Source organism: Hippichthys cyanospilos, chromosome 11, assembly GCF_059441005.1.
Source record: "Hippichthys cyanospilos isolate Australia breed blue-spotted pipefish chromosome 11, RoL_Hcya_1.0, whole genome shotgun sequence".
Lineage (NCBI taxonomy): Eukaryota > Metazoa > Chordata > Actinopteri > Syngnathiformes > Syngnathidae > Hippichthys > Hippichthys cyanospilos.
In genome coordinates this window covers 15,942,490-15,959,692 of record NC_142379.1, presented here as the reverse complement: position 1 = coordinate 15,959,692, position 17,203 = coordinate 15,942,490, and the positions used below count along the sequence as shown (strand labels likewise).

The window sequence follows — 17,203 nt, the reverse complement described above, 5'->3', positions numbered from 1 at the left end:
ATACATATCCCATATAAATATGTCTGCAGAAACCCAACACAAGCTGGGGAGGGGAGTGAGCGCCTGTCAGTGCCACACTGCCTGTTGTGTGTGTGATGGTGTATGCAGCTCGGGAGGAAAACAAATAACACGTGCGCTACTTACTAGAGAACATATACAATGAATAATACACAGGAAATAAAATGTGCATATATGCTAATATTTATGCAAATCGGAATGTTGCATACTTGTGATTTGAACACTTGAATCATATACTCAATGTAATATCACAGCCAGAAATAACAAATGCTCACACTGCAAGGTTTATTTTATTTTATTCGTTTTTTTTTTTTTTTACCTTCCAGTGAGTGAATGCCTTGCTCCCTTGAGGTGTCATAAACGTTGTTGAAGTGATCTCCAGCATTTGGGTCTGCACCAGCTTCAAGCAGAACCTTCACCACACTACGAAACAGCAAAAACTAATAAGTGAAAAGATGACAGCTCATAATTAGATCCACGATTAAAAAAGTATTATTTTTAACAGACTGTCCCTGAAATTGCAACAACAAAGCAATAACAGTAATATTGATATTGTTTTTTTTATTTTGTTGCATTAAAGATATTGGGTTTGTTATATACAGTATACTAAAAACAAACAAACAAACAAACAAACAAAAAACAGGGTTTGAAAGGCGATTGGGACAAATCATTTACATAAAAGAGACACCCTATCATTTACATGAATTAAGTAAATATCATTTTTACTTTGCTGTATACATTTGAGTTGTATTAAAGTGTAGGTGTGTTGTGACCTTACCACACATATGGTGGAAACAAGGAAGAGGGTTGTTGCATGCATAGGCTAATGTTGGTAAACTAGTTGCTATTAATTTCTTCTTATTTCCAACGGGAAAGTAATCATGCCCTCAGAGCCCCAAATTAGAAAACATTCCGGGTGAGCTGGTCGAGCCAAGAATGTTATAGACTAGGAATAAAAGATACTCAAAATCCACCACTGTGTGAAGATTAGTTGTTTTGGTGCACATCAAGCAATGGTATTTATGGATTTATTCCTTCAATATTACAATTTTGGTGAAAAGGGACATACTGTATTTGCCAGGCATTACTATTGGTATTGATGTAAGAAAAGATCAACCACAATAACAATTGTATTTTCATCATTTCCCTTACCTCTATGTAGATCTGGGCGATACAAACAAAAAATAAAACCATGATTTCTTTCAGTCGATGTGCATATTTACAATTTTAATAAAGCCAGCAAACATTTACGTAAAGGTTTGAATTACTCAAAAACAAAACCATTGCAAAATGTTCAGACAAAAAGAACATATGCTGATTTTCAAACATTTTTTACAAACTCAGCATTCATTGCCTTGTACAAGTTTTGGTGAATAAAAGAGTGGACGGACAATGCTTAATAGTTTGATGTTGAAGAAAAAAAAAACTGTCCAATGGATGAACGTTGATTTGAAAGTATGCGCTCCTGTCAAAAACTATGCGTCTGCGATGCTGGCAAACGAGAGCACTGACGTTACTGGTTGTCTTTTATGGTTTCAAGATCTCATTTTTTTTGCATTTACACCATAGTAAGTGACAATAAAGGCTTTCTACTCAATGGTTGTTAGACTGACCTTCAATTAGGATGACCGTATGGGTTGTTTAATGCTCAGAAAAAGATGTAAGTATTCTCCATATGTAAATAATGGCAGTGGACACTGTCCTCCCCCAAACTTCAACCCTAAACCCAAACAGTGGAGACTGTCCTTCCCTAAATCCTAACCTAAACTCATAACAACTGTATAATGTTTTAACCCATCTTCAGGGGCAGTTTACTTTCAGGTTCATTCAAAATCCAGTCATATATCCCTCAATGCATATAGCACATATCATCATGAATATTTCTAAGTGTAATCCAGTGTGATTTATAGTAAAACATAAATAGCACATACCATCATCAATATATTTCCGTAATGCTAGATTGTTAATCTATGAGAAATTGTAAAATGCAACCTACCTTGTTGACAGAAGGCCCAGCACTGGCTTGTTGTGTTTGGAAAAGTTTCTAAATGCCACTAGAATCTGTAGAGTGTGCCATGAACCGCTGGGATGCCATTTCATGTTAATGCTACGACTCTGATACCCACTGGGATTTTTTTGAAAAGCTGTTGGACATATTGTCCCAACGGGAGTGAAAGGGTTAAAGACTTTGATATAGTTTCTATACGTTAGACTAGCCACCGGACGTGTAATGAAAATGATGCATGCATAGTCCATTTGGCAGAGTTGTATCCGTTTTAAGGATAACATAAAAACTTTACAACTTCTTTGCACCCACAAAATGCAGTCACGATTGTTATGACTTACGATGATTTATCCAAAAATATTGCATTTTAAAAAAGGAAAACTATGCGGTCTGATGGGTTCCTATAATCCCACCCATACTGTGGAAACGATGCGCATCAAACGAGTAGACCAAGCACATGCATATGGAATAAGGCCTACGGCACTCATTCAAGGCAGACATAAAGACAAGAACATTGGCCTTGACTCTTTGCTTGGTTCACCTCTTGTCTGTCTCGTTATGGTGGATACAGCCCAGTGAACACAAGACACTAGTCTGTCTCTTCTTCATATGTACATAAGAGTATATAGTAGAGGGCAAAGGGTCGGCCCAGTTTCCGGCACCACATGGGGTGTGGATGTATTTGTCCTTCATTGTTGCGTACCAGCTTTTAGAACAAACACACACTACCTCGGCAACACCATTCACTGTGACGTGATGAATGTTCCAGGTATGGTCACGCACAAAAATGAGTGGTGGTGCTGGCTTTGACTATTGGGGCTGTGTATTGGGTCGAAAAAGTGTATTGTGATATATTGAGATACACAAATGCAAAACACAAAAGTTGGTCCGCCAGTGTAAAAAGAAAGCTGGCGTTGGCCGTAACGTGAACCTTGCCGCTGGCCGTCATTAAACCTACAAGTTTCGAAAGTAGCCTGAGAGGCCGTAATGGATCGTTTTCTGCTAAATGGTTGGAGCGAAAGACCAGAAACAGCTTCAATTGAGCAAAGTGATCATTCATTGTAAGGCAAGGTGGACCGCAATGTAATGGGCTGACAGTTGTGCTCCTGAAGAGGAATGTGTTGCTCGGACCAAATAGATGAGTACAACACATTGTTTGAATATGTGAGCTGCAACAATTGATTCACCAGTATAATAAAAAAAGAAACTCTAAAGCATATATAGTTATTAAAATGAATATTATTGTATATAGTTTAGTTACAATGTTTTAAGCAGATGTTAAATGTTTTCATTTTTATTGATCAAAGTTCAATAATGCAGACTACATAGCAAGGATTTAAAACTGTGTAAGTACATATTTTCTTTTAATGTCCACCACTTAAAATGTACCTGATAATCTTTTATTTCTGTAATTGTGATTGGATGATGAATCTGTGGAATCCAATTATGCAGTGGTGGGAGAAGTCATATGGACTGTTAGAAAGACCATTTGTCCTTTGCTCTTGTAAGCTCATCAGTGATGGTTATTAGAAGCAATTAGCTACAAAAAGTCTGAAATAGGAAAGCAGTAATTTTGGTTTGTTTTGGACTGTTTCTAATTCTGATGTAACGTGTACTGTATTATTCTTACTGTGCTCAGACTGAACTGTTATGTGGAGAATCAGTGCATCCAAATGCTAATCATGGTTAGTGTCGTAGCATGCTAATGCAATCTGGTTCTTTTTAATGTTTTTGCCTTTTTTGAGTGAAGCCCAAAGTTTTAACAGATTTCTTACTTAAGAGGGGATTTTTGATGTATATAACTGAAGATGGATTTTTGTATAATAAATGAATTGGATGTGTGTTAGGCTCTGGTGGCAGTCCTCTCAAGAAGGGTTGACTTCCTTTCACGGCATAGAACAGGAGTGGGCATATTGATTGCCCCCCAGGTAGGTGGGCAGGCTCGGGACAGGTACATTGGGGTTCACCCTGGTGGACATATACTGTATTTGGATAAGGTGGGTGTGTTTTGACTGTTGCATGGGCAATATGGGGATGGTGAATAGACGGTACAAGGGCCTTCCTCCTCAATGTGACGTACCAAGTAGATGTGACAATGGAAGTCTCTGATCTGCTCGGGCGGGGGAGCATATAAGGGCAGAATAAGCGATGAATTCTTCGAAATGCATCAATGGAAAATAACCATTTGGGGTTTTTAGGGTGAGTAAATGTGTTTCTCTGAACGTTACACTCATTACCATTATCCATATTCAGATGAATAAAAAGGTGATCATCATCGTTTTCTAGCTAAATGGAGGCACCATCATTTATAATTGAATTCAAAGGTCTAGGAGTTTTCTTTTTTTAAATGCATTGACAGTCTACCTACCTGATTTATTAGACTTATGTGTGCCCGGCCCTCCTACCACATCATTTAACTCATTCGATCCCAAAGACACATTAATAAGTACTGTATTTTCAGAGTAAAAATTGCTTGTACTGAATGAGCTATCACATAACACTACACTAAGTGTGGACTGACCAAAAGTATAGATTAAAAAAGATTAGGAAAAAGAAGATTAATAGATTAAAAAAAAAATAATTCACAAAAGTGTGACAAGATGTTTCGACTGAACATCAGCGGTGTGTGGGAGAAAGCAAAAAGTCTGAGAACCGTCCGGGCACATCTTTGTTTCTGACCTTGCCATGGAGGTCGGAAGCACTATTGGGGGGGGGGGTCCCTTTTGTTACTGTATGCCTGTGACTGGGCCGGCAGGGGGGGCCGTGACCCACGCAGGGCTCTGCTCTCACCCTTGCAAGCACTTCTACAAACACACAAACGCATCCTCAGAGACAGCAACTAACTCGGGCTGGTCACATGAGGCTAGGCAGCTCTGTGCAAAGAAATGAGGTGCTGTGAAAAGATTTAATAGCATCAGGAAGGTAAACAGGCAAGGATAAAGAGTGGAAAACTGTGGAGGAGGAAAAGGGGGGGGCAATGGATGAAAGGGTGGACGTGCCAATAAAAAGATGAAAGGAGGAGATTTAATTATCAGAGAGACTGTGCCAAACCTAACGAGCTTTTGAATAGCGTTTGTGTAATTTTGCTAATTAACTGAAGATCTAGTGACTAACTTTATTTGGAAGAAGTTGCAGCACTAATTTGGGGCCAAACCAAAAGAGATGCAGAGGTTAATTAGTTTTAAGTCGCTTTTTACAAGGAATTGTTGAAAATGAGAGACATCTAATTACCATATTTTCAGTTCAATGACAAGATAATATAGCTCAGAGCTAAGATTATGAAAGGAGCCTCTGGCTGCAAAATGCTCCACAAAGACATTTAGTTCTCAATTACAAAACCAATTATCTTTTCACTTAGCTGCATACACGTTGTAGTTTAAAAGCATTATTTGGTCCATGTATATACATAGTATAACTCCTCTACAACAAAATCATATTCACAGCCAGAAATTTTTCACAACAGGGGACTTTTCACTGTCGCAAATCTATGTCTCAGATGTAAACATAAAAAAAACGTGTTGTGCAATCAACAATCTGACTGAAGTTAAAAACAAAACCATCCAACATTTAAAACAAAAATAAGAAAGTAATTGCCAAATCTACAATAAGCATTCATTTTCATACATCTATTTCTTGCATAATGTCTTTCACTTTGCTTCATCCATCTTTCATCTCTATTACTTTTATCCTGTCTTCAGTTGTTAGGCTTGGTTTAAGATTGATGCGTCTCCACGGATAAAAAAATGACATTATTTCAGCAACCACGCCCTTCAGCGCAGAGTCCACACAGAACAGCTTTTCCGCAATGCATATCTACCGTAACATGACTCTCTACCTCTGTTATAGAGTGGTGTTATTTGTATGCTGTAGAGTCCATTTACTGCCACCTATCGAATGGTAGAATATCGTCTGGCAGTGGGGGAAAGCCGCTCCGAGTATAAAATGCTGCAAAACGTGTGCTGGCGCGTTAAGTACAAACCAAGTTAGACTTTTAATGTAGGCTTGTTTTTGCCGTGGTGAATTTGAACTCAAATGCAGAAAAAAAAACATTTCGTTATATGCAACAGGGGGATTTTTCATTGTATGAGGAAGTAAGAAAGAAGACAAGGTTTCAATGCATGGATTTATTGGAAGAATGTGTATAAATGTTTGTGATGTGTAAATTTGATATAAGGTATATATGATTGCATTTAAATATTTATGATTGTATGTATAAATTATCTGCAATGTGTTTATATGTTCACTAAAATAATCTAGCAATTCAACTTGGGAGATGGAAGAAGATGCTTTTGAAGAATTGATTTTGAGTTTGAACTGCTATTTACCTCAGCAGTATTCTGTTGGTGTTATGTTGAAAATAATCCATCCACTTTTGCATACATATGTTGGTGATAAATATGCAGGCATGAGCATGTTGAGAGGATGTTGCTGTTGGCAGGCAATTATTATTATTTTTTTTTAAATAACTAGAAAAAAACTAAAAAACTTCCATATAACATCTTTTTGGAAGATGTAAAAGCATTAACATAACACAAAACCAATATTGTTAAACACAAACAAGGGCAGAGTCATGCTGATCTGCAAGGGGGGGGGAAAAAAAAAAAATATATATATATATATATATATATATATATATATACATACATACATACATACATACATACATTTTTCCCACGAATAATGGTTTCGTGTTATGTTAATGCTTTCATAGCTTCCAATGAATATCTTTATACTGTATAATATTAAATGAATATGACGGGGCAGAAGTTGGTATATTCTAACTTCAGGCTCAAAGGATGCCAAGCAAGTGACTTGAAGACTTTTTCCCTTGCCCTGAAGGAAGACAGGAAGCAGACACTTCTTTCTCACCTGCAATATAATAGACATCCGAGTCGAACTGACCATCCATGTCTCTGACCACCTGGCCCAGACGCTGGACCTCACTTGACCCTGCCTCACCTGCTGCACGCCTGAGGTCAACGAGGTGCCATGAGAAGCGTCTCATGAGTTGTGAACTAAAGTGAGCCACGTTGATAAAAATAGGACAAGGTTTGCCACTTGGAGGCTAACAAGCTTCTATATACCTTCAGTTAGTGGTCAGTCAGCCACACCTGTCAGTAGTCAATTATACGCACCTTTCACCTCAAACCTCAAAGTATGTGATGCGTTTACACACAAGTGTTATGTTGGCAAGGTTAGCTTTGAGTTATTGGCGAAAACGCATATTTTTGAAAGAGATGCTCATTAGGAATTTCTACAAAACAACCTCCTTAAGGTCTCGGATTCAATTTCCCAGCTGCCAAAAGTTTCAAACTGTAATTAAAGTGTATGAAGATTTGTAGACAGGATTTGTAGACCGTGCGCACAGTTATAAGATCACTATGCCAAAACTAAAACCGTTTTTTTTTCTTTTCCAAAAAGGCATTTCAACTTGATGACATTCAAATTGCTCTAACCGTCAAATTTTGAACTTCCTCCATGTATTTGGGATCAGTTAAAAGGAAATGGAAGAATTAGGATATATCAATATTGCAATTTTCATTTTCGGACACATAAGCCTGATATTATTATTATTACAGTTAGTGATGTTGAATGGTGTCAATAGTATTTTTAGTGTTTTGACTTTGAAATTTCCGATTGCATATGTAGGCACCGTGCGTCTTGTTGTGACATTAAGAGTTAATGGAGAGTTGTGCCATATCATACAATGACAGCGTAACTGAGGAGAGGTTTCTCATTACCGTAGCATTTTCTTTTTAATTGGGGTGCGTTGATGTGACTACACTTACAGCGAATGTGCTATGTGATTTGAACATGCAACATGCAACCCAACCCATGGCCACGGTTCTATGCGGTTTACTGATTAAGTGGTTTCATGGCTCATGAACCAATGTATATTATTTCTGTTGTATGGACAATTGCAGTGCAAGCCGCGCAACATGGATGAACTACATTTTAGTGACATTGTTGAATAGCATTTATCCATCCAATTCATATCACTGACCCTCCTCAGGGTCACATATGAGCTGGTCGCTATTCCAGCTGACTTTGGGTGAGAGGCCTGACAAACACTCAAGGGACAAAAACAACCAACCATTCATCCTAGCATCCACATCTATGCTTTCAATTAATATCAAAATGTGGGCAGAAGCCAGAGAACTCAGAGGAAAGCCCTCGAGAGCAAAGGGAGCACACTAATTCCACACAGAAAGGCATGAGTGGAGATCACAGATACAATTTGAAATCAGCTAAAAGAAAACATAAAATATTAAGTTATTTTGTTCCAAATAAATGATCATTATTTGATAGAGAGAAACTCTGGTGATACAGGGTGATAGCTTCCCTATCTCCAGAACAGAACAACTGGTTCCATCCTCCAACAGCTCTGCTCCCTCCACTGAGCCACTCAGTAGACAGGTCGGAGCGATCAACAGGCGTTACAGCCGACTAAGCTCTCATTGTGCACGTGAATACGGCGAGGGGACCATGGAAGAAGAGAAATAGAGATTGAGATGGGTATTGTGGGTTAAAGAGTGCAAACAGTGGGCCAGGTCCTACGCCTCCCTGATTTAGCCACACATCAAAGCTAAGTAAATTCATGCCCACCCACTGGCTGTTTGACCTTTCATTCTTACACACATACAGACACACACACCACAAATGTGCAACACACTTTTTTCTGCTTGCCGCTTTACTTGACTAATGTCACATATCTCACAGAGTACAGCAGCAAGTCTGAAAGCCTGGTTTGAATATTAGATTAGACTGATATAGCATTTTTAGGCAGATAACCCTACTGATTATGAGTCATCGAGTAACCCAATAATGGGAAAATAGCTACATAAAAATTAAAAGCTAAATCACAATGTTAAAATGTCTTTAACCGCACCATTCAGACGCTCTAAAAATGGCAGTTTGTTCAACATCTAAACATTACATCTGAAAGTTGGCAAGTCATTTTCAACATTTTAGATAATTTGTGATAAAATAACCCCCACGTTGACTGACCAATAGAGTTGAGAAAAAAATAGAATTTCATCAAAATGTGACTAAAAAGTGATGGATTAAAAAAAAAAAAAATCAGGTTTGACATTCCCAATAAATATAACCTTCGAGGCTTAGACAACTTTAGATGATTGTTTTTTTTTACATTTCGAGATCTATAAATCTCAAGATGTATAAATAATCTAGCACCTGAGCCACTCAGCCAATTTTGCTAAGGGACAAAACAGCAAGACCAGAAGCTCAGCAAACCAAAATGGCAAAATCACTCTGTGACTAGTGTAACTAGTGACACTCTGTAACTAGTGTGGCAACAATGAAGTGTGTAGTATGTTTAATTTTTAATCTCTTGTAAAATTACAAGATATTGCATATTCTACTATAACACTTCTACAGAGTGGATATATAATGTAATATTTGACGTTTGAATTGTGTAGTGTCTTTATTTTTTGTATTTGATGCATATTTAACATTGTTAACGTTTTAAAATGTTGTGGATCAGGAACAAGAGTTGCAATTTAGCTACGCCTAATTCGTAACTATGACATTGTCACAATCAAATAAAGCTTCATTCATTCATGAGGATTTCGCCTGACACAAGCTATGTTTATGTTTAGCAACTAGTTATGATTTTTGAACAAACTTTCGGATTTACATACTATTTATTTCTAATTTAGATTGATTTTAGACAAAATACTCTATTTGTAAAATTATATCAAATAGTTCAGGGAGCTCCAATGGCCTTCAGAATAAAAAATAAATAAATAAATAAAAACTTAAGTAAATAGCTCATAGAATTCTACAGTAAATTAAATTGTTCCCGGCTTGAAAATAACAGAAATGTTACATTTATATTTGAATAGTTAAATTTAACACAGTTTTGAAGTGCTCTATTATCAGCCAATCAGATTGAAACAAAGAGAAATGGCTAATCCTGATATCGATCAAATGCCAAATATTGTCACTGATAATCATCCAGGATGATAAGTCAACCGAGTTGATGATACACAACTAATTGGTCTCACTATTTGACTGTATGATGTAAAATGAGTTTAGTATTGATAGTCAAAGCAAATTCAGTATAAACGAGCATGAGCACTGGAATCTTTTTGTTGGCAGTCCATGATGACATACGTAGGCTACAGGCTAGACCGTGGTCATGAGTAATGTTCCCTGGCTTTTCACTTAACTTCAGCAAATAAAGTTGTGTGTGACTGAGTAATAGGCAGTTGGCCTATAAGATATTGTGTAAAAACTCTTCATTGCTTTGTATGCGTTGACAAACGCACTCACACTTTCTGAGAGTTGTGTATGTGTGCGCCATGAGAGCTGCATGAGGGATGCGAGGGAAGCAAAGCTCTGTCTTCCCTGCAGCGGTGACGGCTCACTGGGGGGTTGGAGGAAGGGATTAAAAACAGACGAGTGTCAACTGGGCTGAGTTATAGCACTCATAACGCGCACTGTGACACATATCCACCCCAAGTATGGACGTAAACATCAAATTTGTAACCAAAAAACAGTTGACGCACAGGGAGACACACCGCATCATTAACACGTCACACGCACTAGCCATCACTCAACAACTACACCGCTTACATGTTGTAACATTAAAGTAATATGATGCAATTGTCACTTTGGAAGTCATGTGTGCGCAAAGAATAAGTTCCGATGAATATTTAAACAGCATAAGCAGAAAACCAGTAATCTCACACAGAGAAAAATTATACAGTACAATAAGAGGCCTGTGCAGCACCATTTGTAACTCCACCCTCCTTGCGCTCATCTCATGTTATGTACACATTTGAATTACACATTATGTTACGCACAAGCAGGTGGGGGCTCCGAACAAAAAAAAAAAAAAAATGACCACAGACTCCTGATGGCGAGGGGGAAAAAAAATCTGCTGAAATTGGATTTGGCCTGGTCTTAACCTCGGCCCCTCTCTGTGTTGTGTGTGTTCTGGGGGCCAGCAGGCTAATTTAATTTGTTGGACCAAGAGACGGGGGACCGGGTAAAGACCTTCTGTTACTCTGAAAGTTGCACTTCTGAAGACCCGCTGTAACAACGCAAGCAGGGACATGACACACAATAAGTCATGCAGGCAGCTGGATGATTTGGAGACGGGACACCAAGCCCTGAATGGCGTCTTTTACCCTTCCGCAATTTACTGAATGTTTCTTTGTTTACCCACCTCTTCAATTTTCCTTAACTATGTACAATAAACTCTTTTCCAAAATCCAGAAAATGATTTACTACTTACAATAGGTGTAAATAGTGGAAAATTACATACAGTAATGACAAACCAAATTGTGTATATATCATGAATGTTCACTCCTAGATTAGACTTGTATCATTAAGTATCATTAAGTGAGGGAGGGGAATCGCTTTCTGTAACCATTCCGGGGTTCAGTGCGGGAAAGATAATATTTTACCAGCAACAATATAATAAACTAACACCATTGTAGCTCTTGCACCACAGAAGCCGAACATCAACTGTTTGATTTACTTGAGGTCAATAAATTCCAGACTGTTTCTTTTTGGGGGGTGATTAAGAAAACACAATTTAAATTCCTGCAAAACATCAAGAGTTCTTCTGCCTGCCCTCATGTTTGTTGGCTCCAAACAACATCATACATTTCAGAACATCACTTGAAACTATAGGTGCAACGATTAATTGATTCATAGACAATTAGTTATCAAATTAATTCCATCACTGCCAGCCCAGTAAAAATGGATCTTTTATATCTATAGTTGGGGTTGGCATTGAATGAGTTAAATGACGTTCTGCGAAATTGCAGATTAATTCAGTTACATATGCAAGTAGAGCTGTCAAAAGTAATCAATTAATTGACAAGTAATTGATGATCAAATATGAGACAACTATTTTAATAATCAAGTGATCATTTCGAGCTATTGTTGAACTTGAAATTGTCCAAATCTTCTCATTTCAGCCTCTAAGGCTAAGCAGTGACTATTCTTTAATTTCTACAGTCGTATGACAACAAAATAAGAAGTTTGCTTTTATTTTGGAAAATGATTATCGAACCACTAAATCGATTTCAAACAGTTTGGCGTGTAGATGTCAATCCCACTTGTGTGGCATTTCTTAATCATTAAAAATAATGAACAAGAAGATCAAATTTAGATGTGGTATTTACTTTCTCTTTTTTTTTTTACGGTCTTCATTTGAAGAAACCTCAGTACATTTTATTACTGTAACATTTAACAGTGGTTAACCTTTTTGTGACAATTATTAGGAATAAATGAAGTGAGTGCTTTTGGTTGATTTTATATCTTAAATAGTAACAGTGGTACTATATTAGCCCTAAAAATAATTTTCATACTTGTGACCTATGACCGTTGAATGTTATTTTGTTAGTACCAATAATTTAAGTTCGCTAAAGGGTTAAATATAATGGAAGGATGGATGGATACTGTTGACAGTTTGACCCTAAAACAATTTTCATTATTTCTTATGGGAAAAGCTGCTGCACCAACGAACTTAAATAAGCAGAAAAAAAAGGATGGATAGAGCACTACATTTGAGGCTTCTAAGTGTATCGGTGGTTCAGTACATCATTTACTTTTATGTCTGGCAAAAACACAAGCACGCACCTGTGCTGCCGGTTAATGGCCGCCACCATAAGAGGAGTCCAACCAAGACGGTGACGGTGATTTGGATCCACCCCTTCCTGCAACAGTCTGATGGGAGATGAGCCAGAGATGAGTTAACAAAGTATTTTTTCCCAATTTTACATCATTCTGCCATCAAAAACTGCCAATTGAACTCAATGGACCAAAACATTCTATATCTATAGCCCCATGACCAGTGTGTGAAACCCAGGTGTGTTAAGTTGTGTGCCTGAGGGTCTGGCATACATACTACTTTGTGACGCCGGACTAAATGAGGAAGGTTAAGTGTGCACGTATCCATCTGTCGTCTCTAATGCCGTACAGGCAGAAAGAGTGTTTGTTTACAGTCAACTCTATGGACCCTGTCTGATCTGCACTCCATTCGCTGGGTCAGTTTCCCTTCCTTTCAGTACCTGGGCAGGAACAAATGATTGACTACTGTGTTCTGCTTTGGAGGGCTTGGCTGTTCTGCTTGAAACGTTCAGAAATCCAAACCTTTAGCAAATCTTTGCACCAAAACAAATGTTATGGATGATGGTATAACAATTGTCAGTTATGCTAAATGAAAAAGTGTAAACTGTTATATCTAGTCACATAGGTCATATGTCAATTTTCTTCCATTTTTAGTCTCTGACGGTGTAATGGCTAGCTAACGTCATGGCTAGGTATCCAATACTTTGGTCCAGCTAATGGTAGTCACACCCTGGCCCCTGACAATCTTCGACGAACCTCAAAGCACTTAACACATCTGTCCACTTGCACTCTCACCTAAGCCATCTGTCAGATGTGCACAGGTAACCCAAGCTTGCATAGAGACACGCATGGGCAAACACATACTGCTATTTAAAGTGCTGCATTTTGTAATTCTATCCATACAAAATATGTAGCCTATTTATACTTTAACAAGTTCTTCCAATTAGAAATGATCAAAAAGCGGTCATTGTTATTGACTGCATTTTTCGTGATGCGCTATAATTTCCACCTCACATTACTTAAGGTTTGATATGCATTATTACCAACCAAACAGATGGGTGCAATAGTGCTACAATCCTGGTATTTTTTGTTTTGGCTAACGCTGAATGGGCAAACCATAAAATGAATACGATAAATCAAAGAAAAATTAACAGCTGAAACTTTTGAAGCAGCGTGTCAGCTTCCATTAAATGCCTACTATTTATTATAATGGTACTTTGTGTGACTTGTTGTTTCACACAAATGTCTTTCAATACTTACTTTTACTCACTTCAAAGGTAGCACCGATCGTCTTGTATGGGTAAAATAAATATGATCATGAGAAGCGGTTCTAGGAGCCCCACAAAATCATATATTCAGTCTTAATCTGACATTTGCAGCTCTTTTCTCCCACCTGCTGGTTTAAACGGAACACTGCATCAACATAAAGACTGACTATAGCCAGATTACTTAACAAGTCTTTTTGTTTCATTCTATTACGGTAATTTGAAAAGGAAAATGACCAATGCTCACACATAGCATAAGACAAGACATAAAAAAAAATCATTTCACATTTAATAATCAATTTATTGTAGTTTAGTGCAAGTAGGAAGCTTTTTCAATATTTTTTTGTAAGTGCTGCAATTTCTAAAATGTATTACTGTGTGCATGTGCGTATATATATATATATATATATATATATATATATATATGTGTGTGTGTGTGTGTGTATGTGTGTATAAACGGCACGTAAAAAAGTAATTGAGGATTAAAACACATGCATCCAAGTCTGAGCAACCTGTGGCACCATTCTGCTTCTCACAGGTCAGTCTTAAGACTCCAGACTCCAGTGTCAAAATACTTGGCACAAATTATGACTGTTACCGTGAGGTTCATTACCTGGCCACATCTTGAGGATTATTTGTCCTTGCTGCCTCCAAAAGGGCATCACCTAGTGATTTGGGGAAAAAAAAAAAAAAAAAAAAAAAAAATCAAAAACATACAAAGGTACAAAGATTAGCAAAGAGTGACATAGGGGTAAGAAAAAAAAAAAAAAAAAGAGTAGATAACCCCAATGTAAACCATAAGCATTAAAAAAAAACCCTGCTTCAGTGAACCTTTGTCTTTAGACCGGATTGAATGACTTTAAAATTTAATCTTAATTTAGGGAATCAAAATCAATGTCACTTTCGGAATAACAAGACGCAAGAGAAATTAAAACACTGCAAAATTTGTAATGACTATGCTTTTGTAAAGTAGCCTTTGTAAACTAGTTTACAATGCACGCAGTAGACATCAGTAAAGACGAGTATTCAACTGCTAAAAAAGTGTTTTTTAAATCCTTAGCAATAAATTCAAATTAATCTTCCAGCCAACAGTAGGCGCCATGGTACTTGTGGATGTCAGAAAAGTGATTAGCTGACAAGTACTCACAAAAACTCAAGTTTTGGGGTTGTGCCACCAGACGCACATCAAAGGTTAAGGTTTTTATCAACTTAAAATTCACCACGGTGAAAACGAGTTGCACATATTTACTAGTTGTACATATGTACTAGTAGTATTTATTTATTTTTTTAATTCTATACTTAATTTGACACTTCCAGCTCTGGCCTTCCTGTGTTGAGTTTGCGTGTTCTCCCCGAGCTTGTGTGGGTTTTCTCTGGATACTCCGGTTTCCTCCCACATTCCCCAAAATATGCAAGATATATTGGATACTCCAAATTGTCCTTCAGTGGGTTTGTGAGTCTTAATGGTTGTTCGTCTTGTTTGCCCTATGATTGGCTAGTAACTAGTTAAGGGTGTACCCGGCCTCCCGCCTATGCGTAAAGAGAGCTGGATTAGGGTCCAGCACCCCCGCAACAATCATGATGATAAACAATCAAGCAAATGGACGGATGGATGAAGTCTGAGTTACCTTTGTCATCAGAGTCTTTCTTCAGGCAGAAAGCCACGGCAGCAGCAGATAGGAGGCCAGCCGAGGCCACTCTCAACGGGCTGGCGCGTCCGGCCCCGTCCTCGCCTCCAGCTCTCTGACCAGCATCCTCCCAGTACATGTTGTTGTTGCGCCCTCTGTTGGCCAGCGCGGCCCAAGAGCTGCGGCGGTTTTCCAGGTTTGACAGCCATCTGGGGGCGAGGTGGTGGTACTGCACCGTCTGCTTCACGTTGTTAGCAGCGGTGTCATCCGCCAAAATCCCTCGTCTTGACACCCGAGAGGTGGATATTAAGGGGTTACGGTTGTTATCCGTAGGTGGCTCTCTTATTGTGGTCTGACAAGCAGGAGCGGCTGAACTAGTCTGGAGAACGCGCTTGCAAGGCGACAGGCTTCGCGACCTTCGTGCAAACAACCTAGTGGGAACAGACGATAACATGGCGAAAGACTCACCAGGATATGTTGACGATTAAAAATCTTGGCGTGTGAAGTAGCCAAGGAGTAAGTCACGAGAGGCAGATGTCGTATTAAGTCGAACGGTGACGCCGGAGAGCCTTTTCTGTGTAGCTATTTACAACAGCCACACGCATTCAAACGTTTCCCTCATTCTAGCATGGATGGTACTCGAAAGTACGGGGTATTCTGGGAAATGTAGTCTTGTTGAGCTCTCCTGGGCACCGTTACATACGCTGTTCACTGTAAGTTAGAGATATTGTGAATTTGTGATATTGTGAGAGAATCAGTGAATGTCATACATGCGGTATGTATTTTGGGGAACAGGGAGGCATTTGTTTTAGGTGATAGACACTTCCTTTTGTGTTTTCCACAAAATGGTCTCACAGACTGTAGTGTGCCTGCACTCATGCAATTAACAATATCCCTAATTTATTGCGAACCCTATATAAATGCTTTTTGAGACAAGGCACATTATTCATGTTTTAATGTTGCAAACATCTCAGCACATTACCCTAAAAAAAATACTGTACATATATAATAACAACAACTTGATCAGAGTATTATGCTCCGAGATGGTCAAAGATGTGCAATTAATAGAGTGATTGAACGCAAAATGCCTTTTTTTTCCCAAACAGTTGGAGCAAGTAAGAGGGAGAAGCCATTTTCTGATACATGTTCTCTGGTTACAAAACCATATTTATAGGGCATTTTACTGCTTAATTCAAACTTGAAAGGGTTAGCCATGGGTCCCAAGATTGCTAGTGATGTTAAACAGACAAGTAAGAAGATGATTTATATGGAAACAAAGCTGAAGATAATCAAGAAATACGAAGCTACCCTAGCCGAGGCTACCCTTAATAGGAAATATGGGCATAACAAGCGCCACTCACTCACTGTATGTACAATTTTGATGTTTTTAACTTGGGGTTCTGAACGCATTAGCTATCTAACATAGGTTTGGATTGCCCGCCATATGGTGACTTCGCCTTTAGGTGGTAATGCATTACAAAAGCAATGTGATTGCTATAATGCATCACACTTTTGGCCACCCCGCACACCTAAAGGGAAATTTCTGTGATTTGTATCTGATTTGTCTGCTTCTAGACAAGAAGATCCAGTTTGCTATTTTGCACATTGAGTTTAAGAGGGTCATATGGTTGAGAACATAAGAAAACCAACTGTAAAAAATGTTATATTCTTATTCCTTA

At 38.2% G+C, this 17,203-nt stretch overlaps 1 protein-coding gene across 2 annotated transcripts in view; it reads right to left on the bottom strand.

Moving 5' to 3' along the window:
• The window catches only part of clpb (ClpB family mitochondrial disaggregase), a 40,788-nt gene extending 24,631 nt beyond the window's left edge, over positions 1-16,157 (bottom strand). Inside the window, exons 1-5 of one of the 2 annotated variants that reach the window (XM_088428169.1) lie at positions 15,993-16,157; positions 15,525-15,808; positions 14,510-14,561; positions 12,641-12,727; positions 338-441 (exon numbers count right to left, since the gene is read on the bottom strand). In XM_088428169.1, coding sequence (XP_088284295.1) covers positions 338-441; positions 12,641-12,727; positions 14,510-14,561; positions 15,525-15,663 — 382 coding nt within the window. In that variant the 5' untranslated portion in view covers positions 15,664-15,808; positions 15,993-16,157. Of the gene's footprint in view, positions 1-337; positions 442-12,640; positions 12,728-14,509; positions 14,562-15,524 lie in introns of both variants that reach the window. The other variant, XM_088428167.1, reaches the window with a different exon arrangement.
• Positions 16,158-17,203: the final 1,046 nt, after the last annotated feature.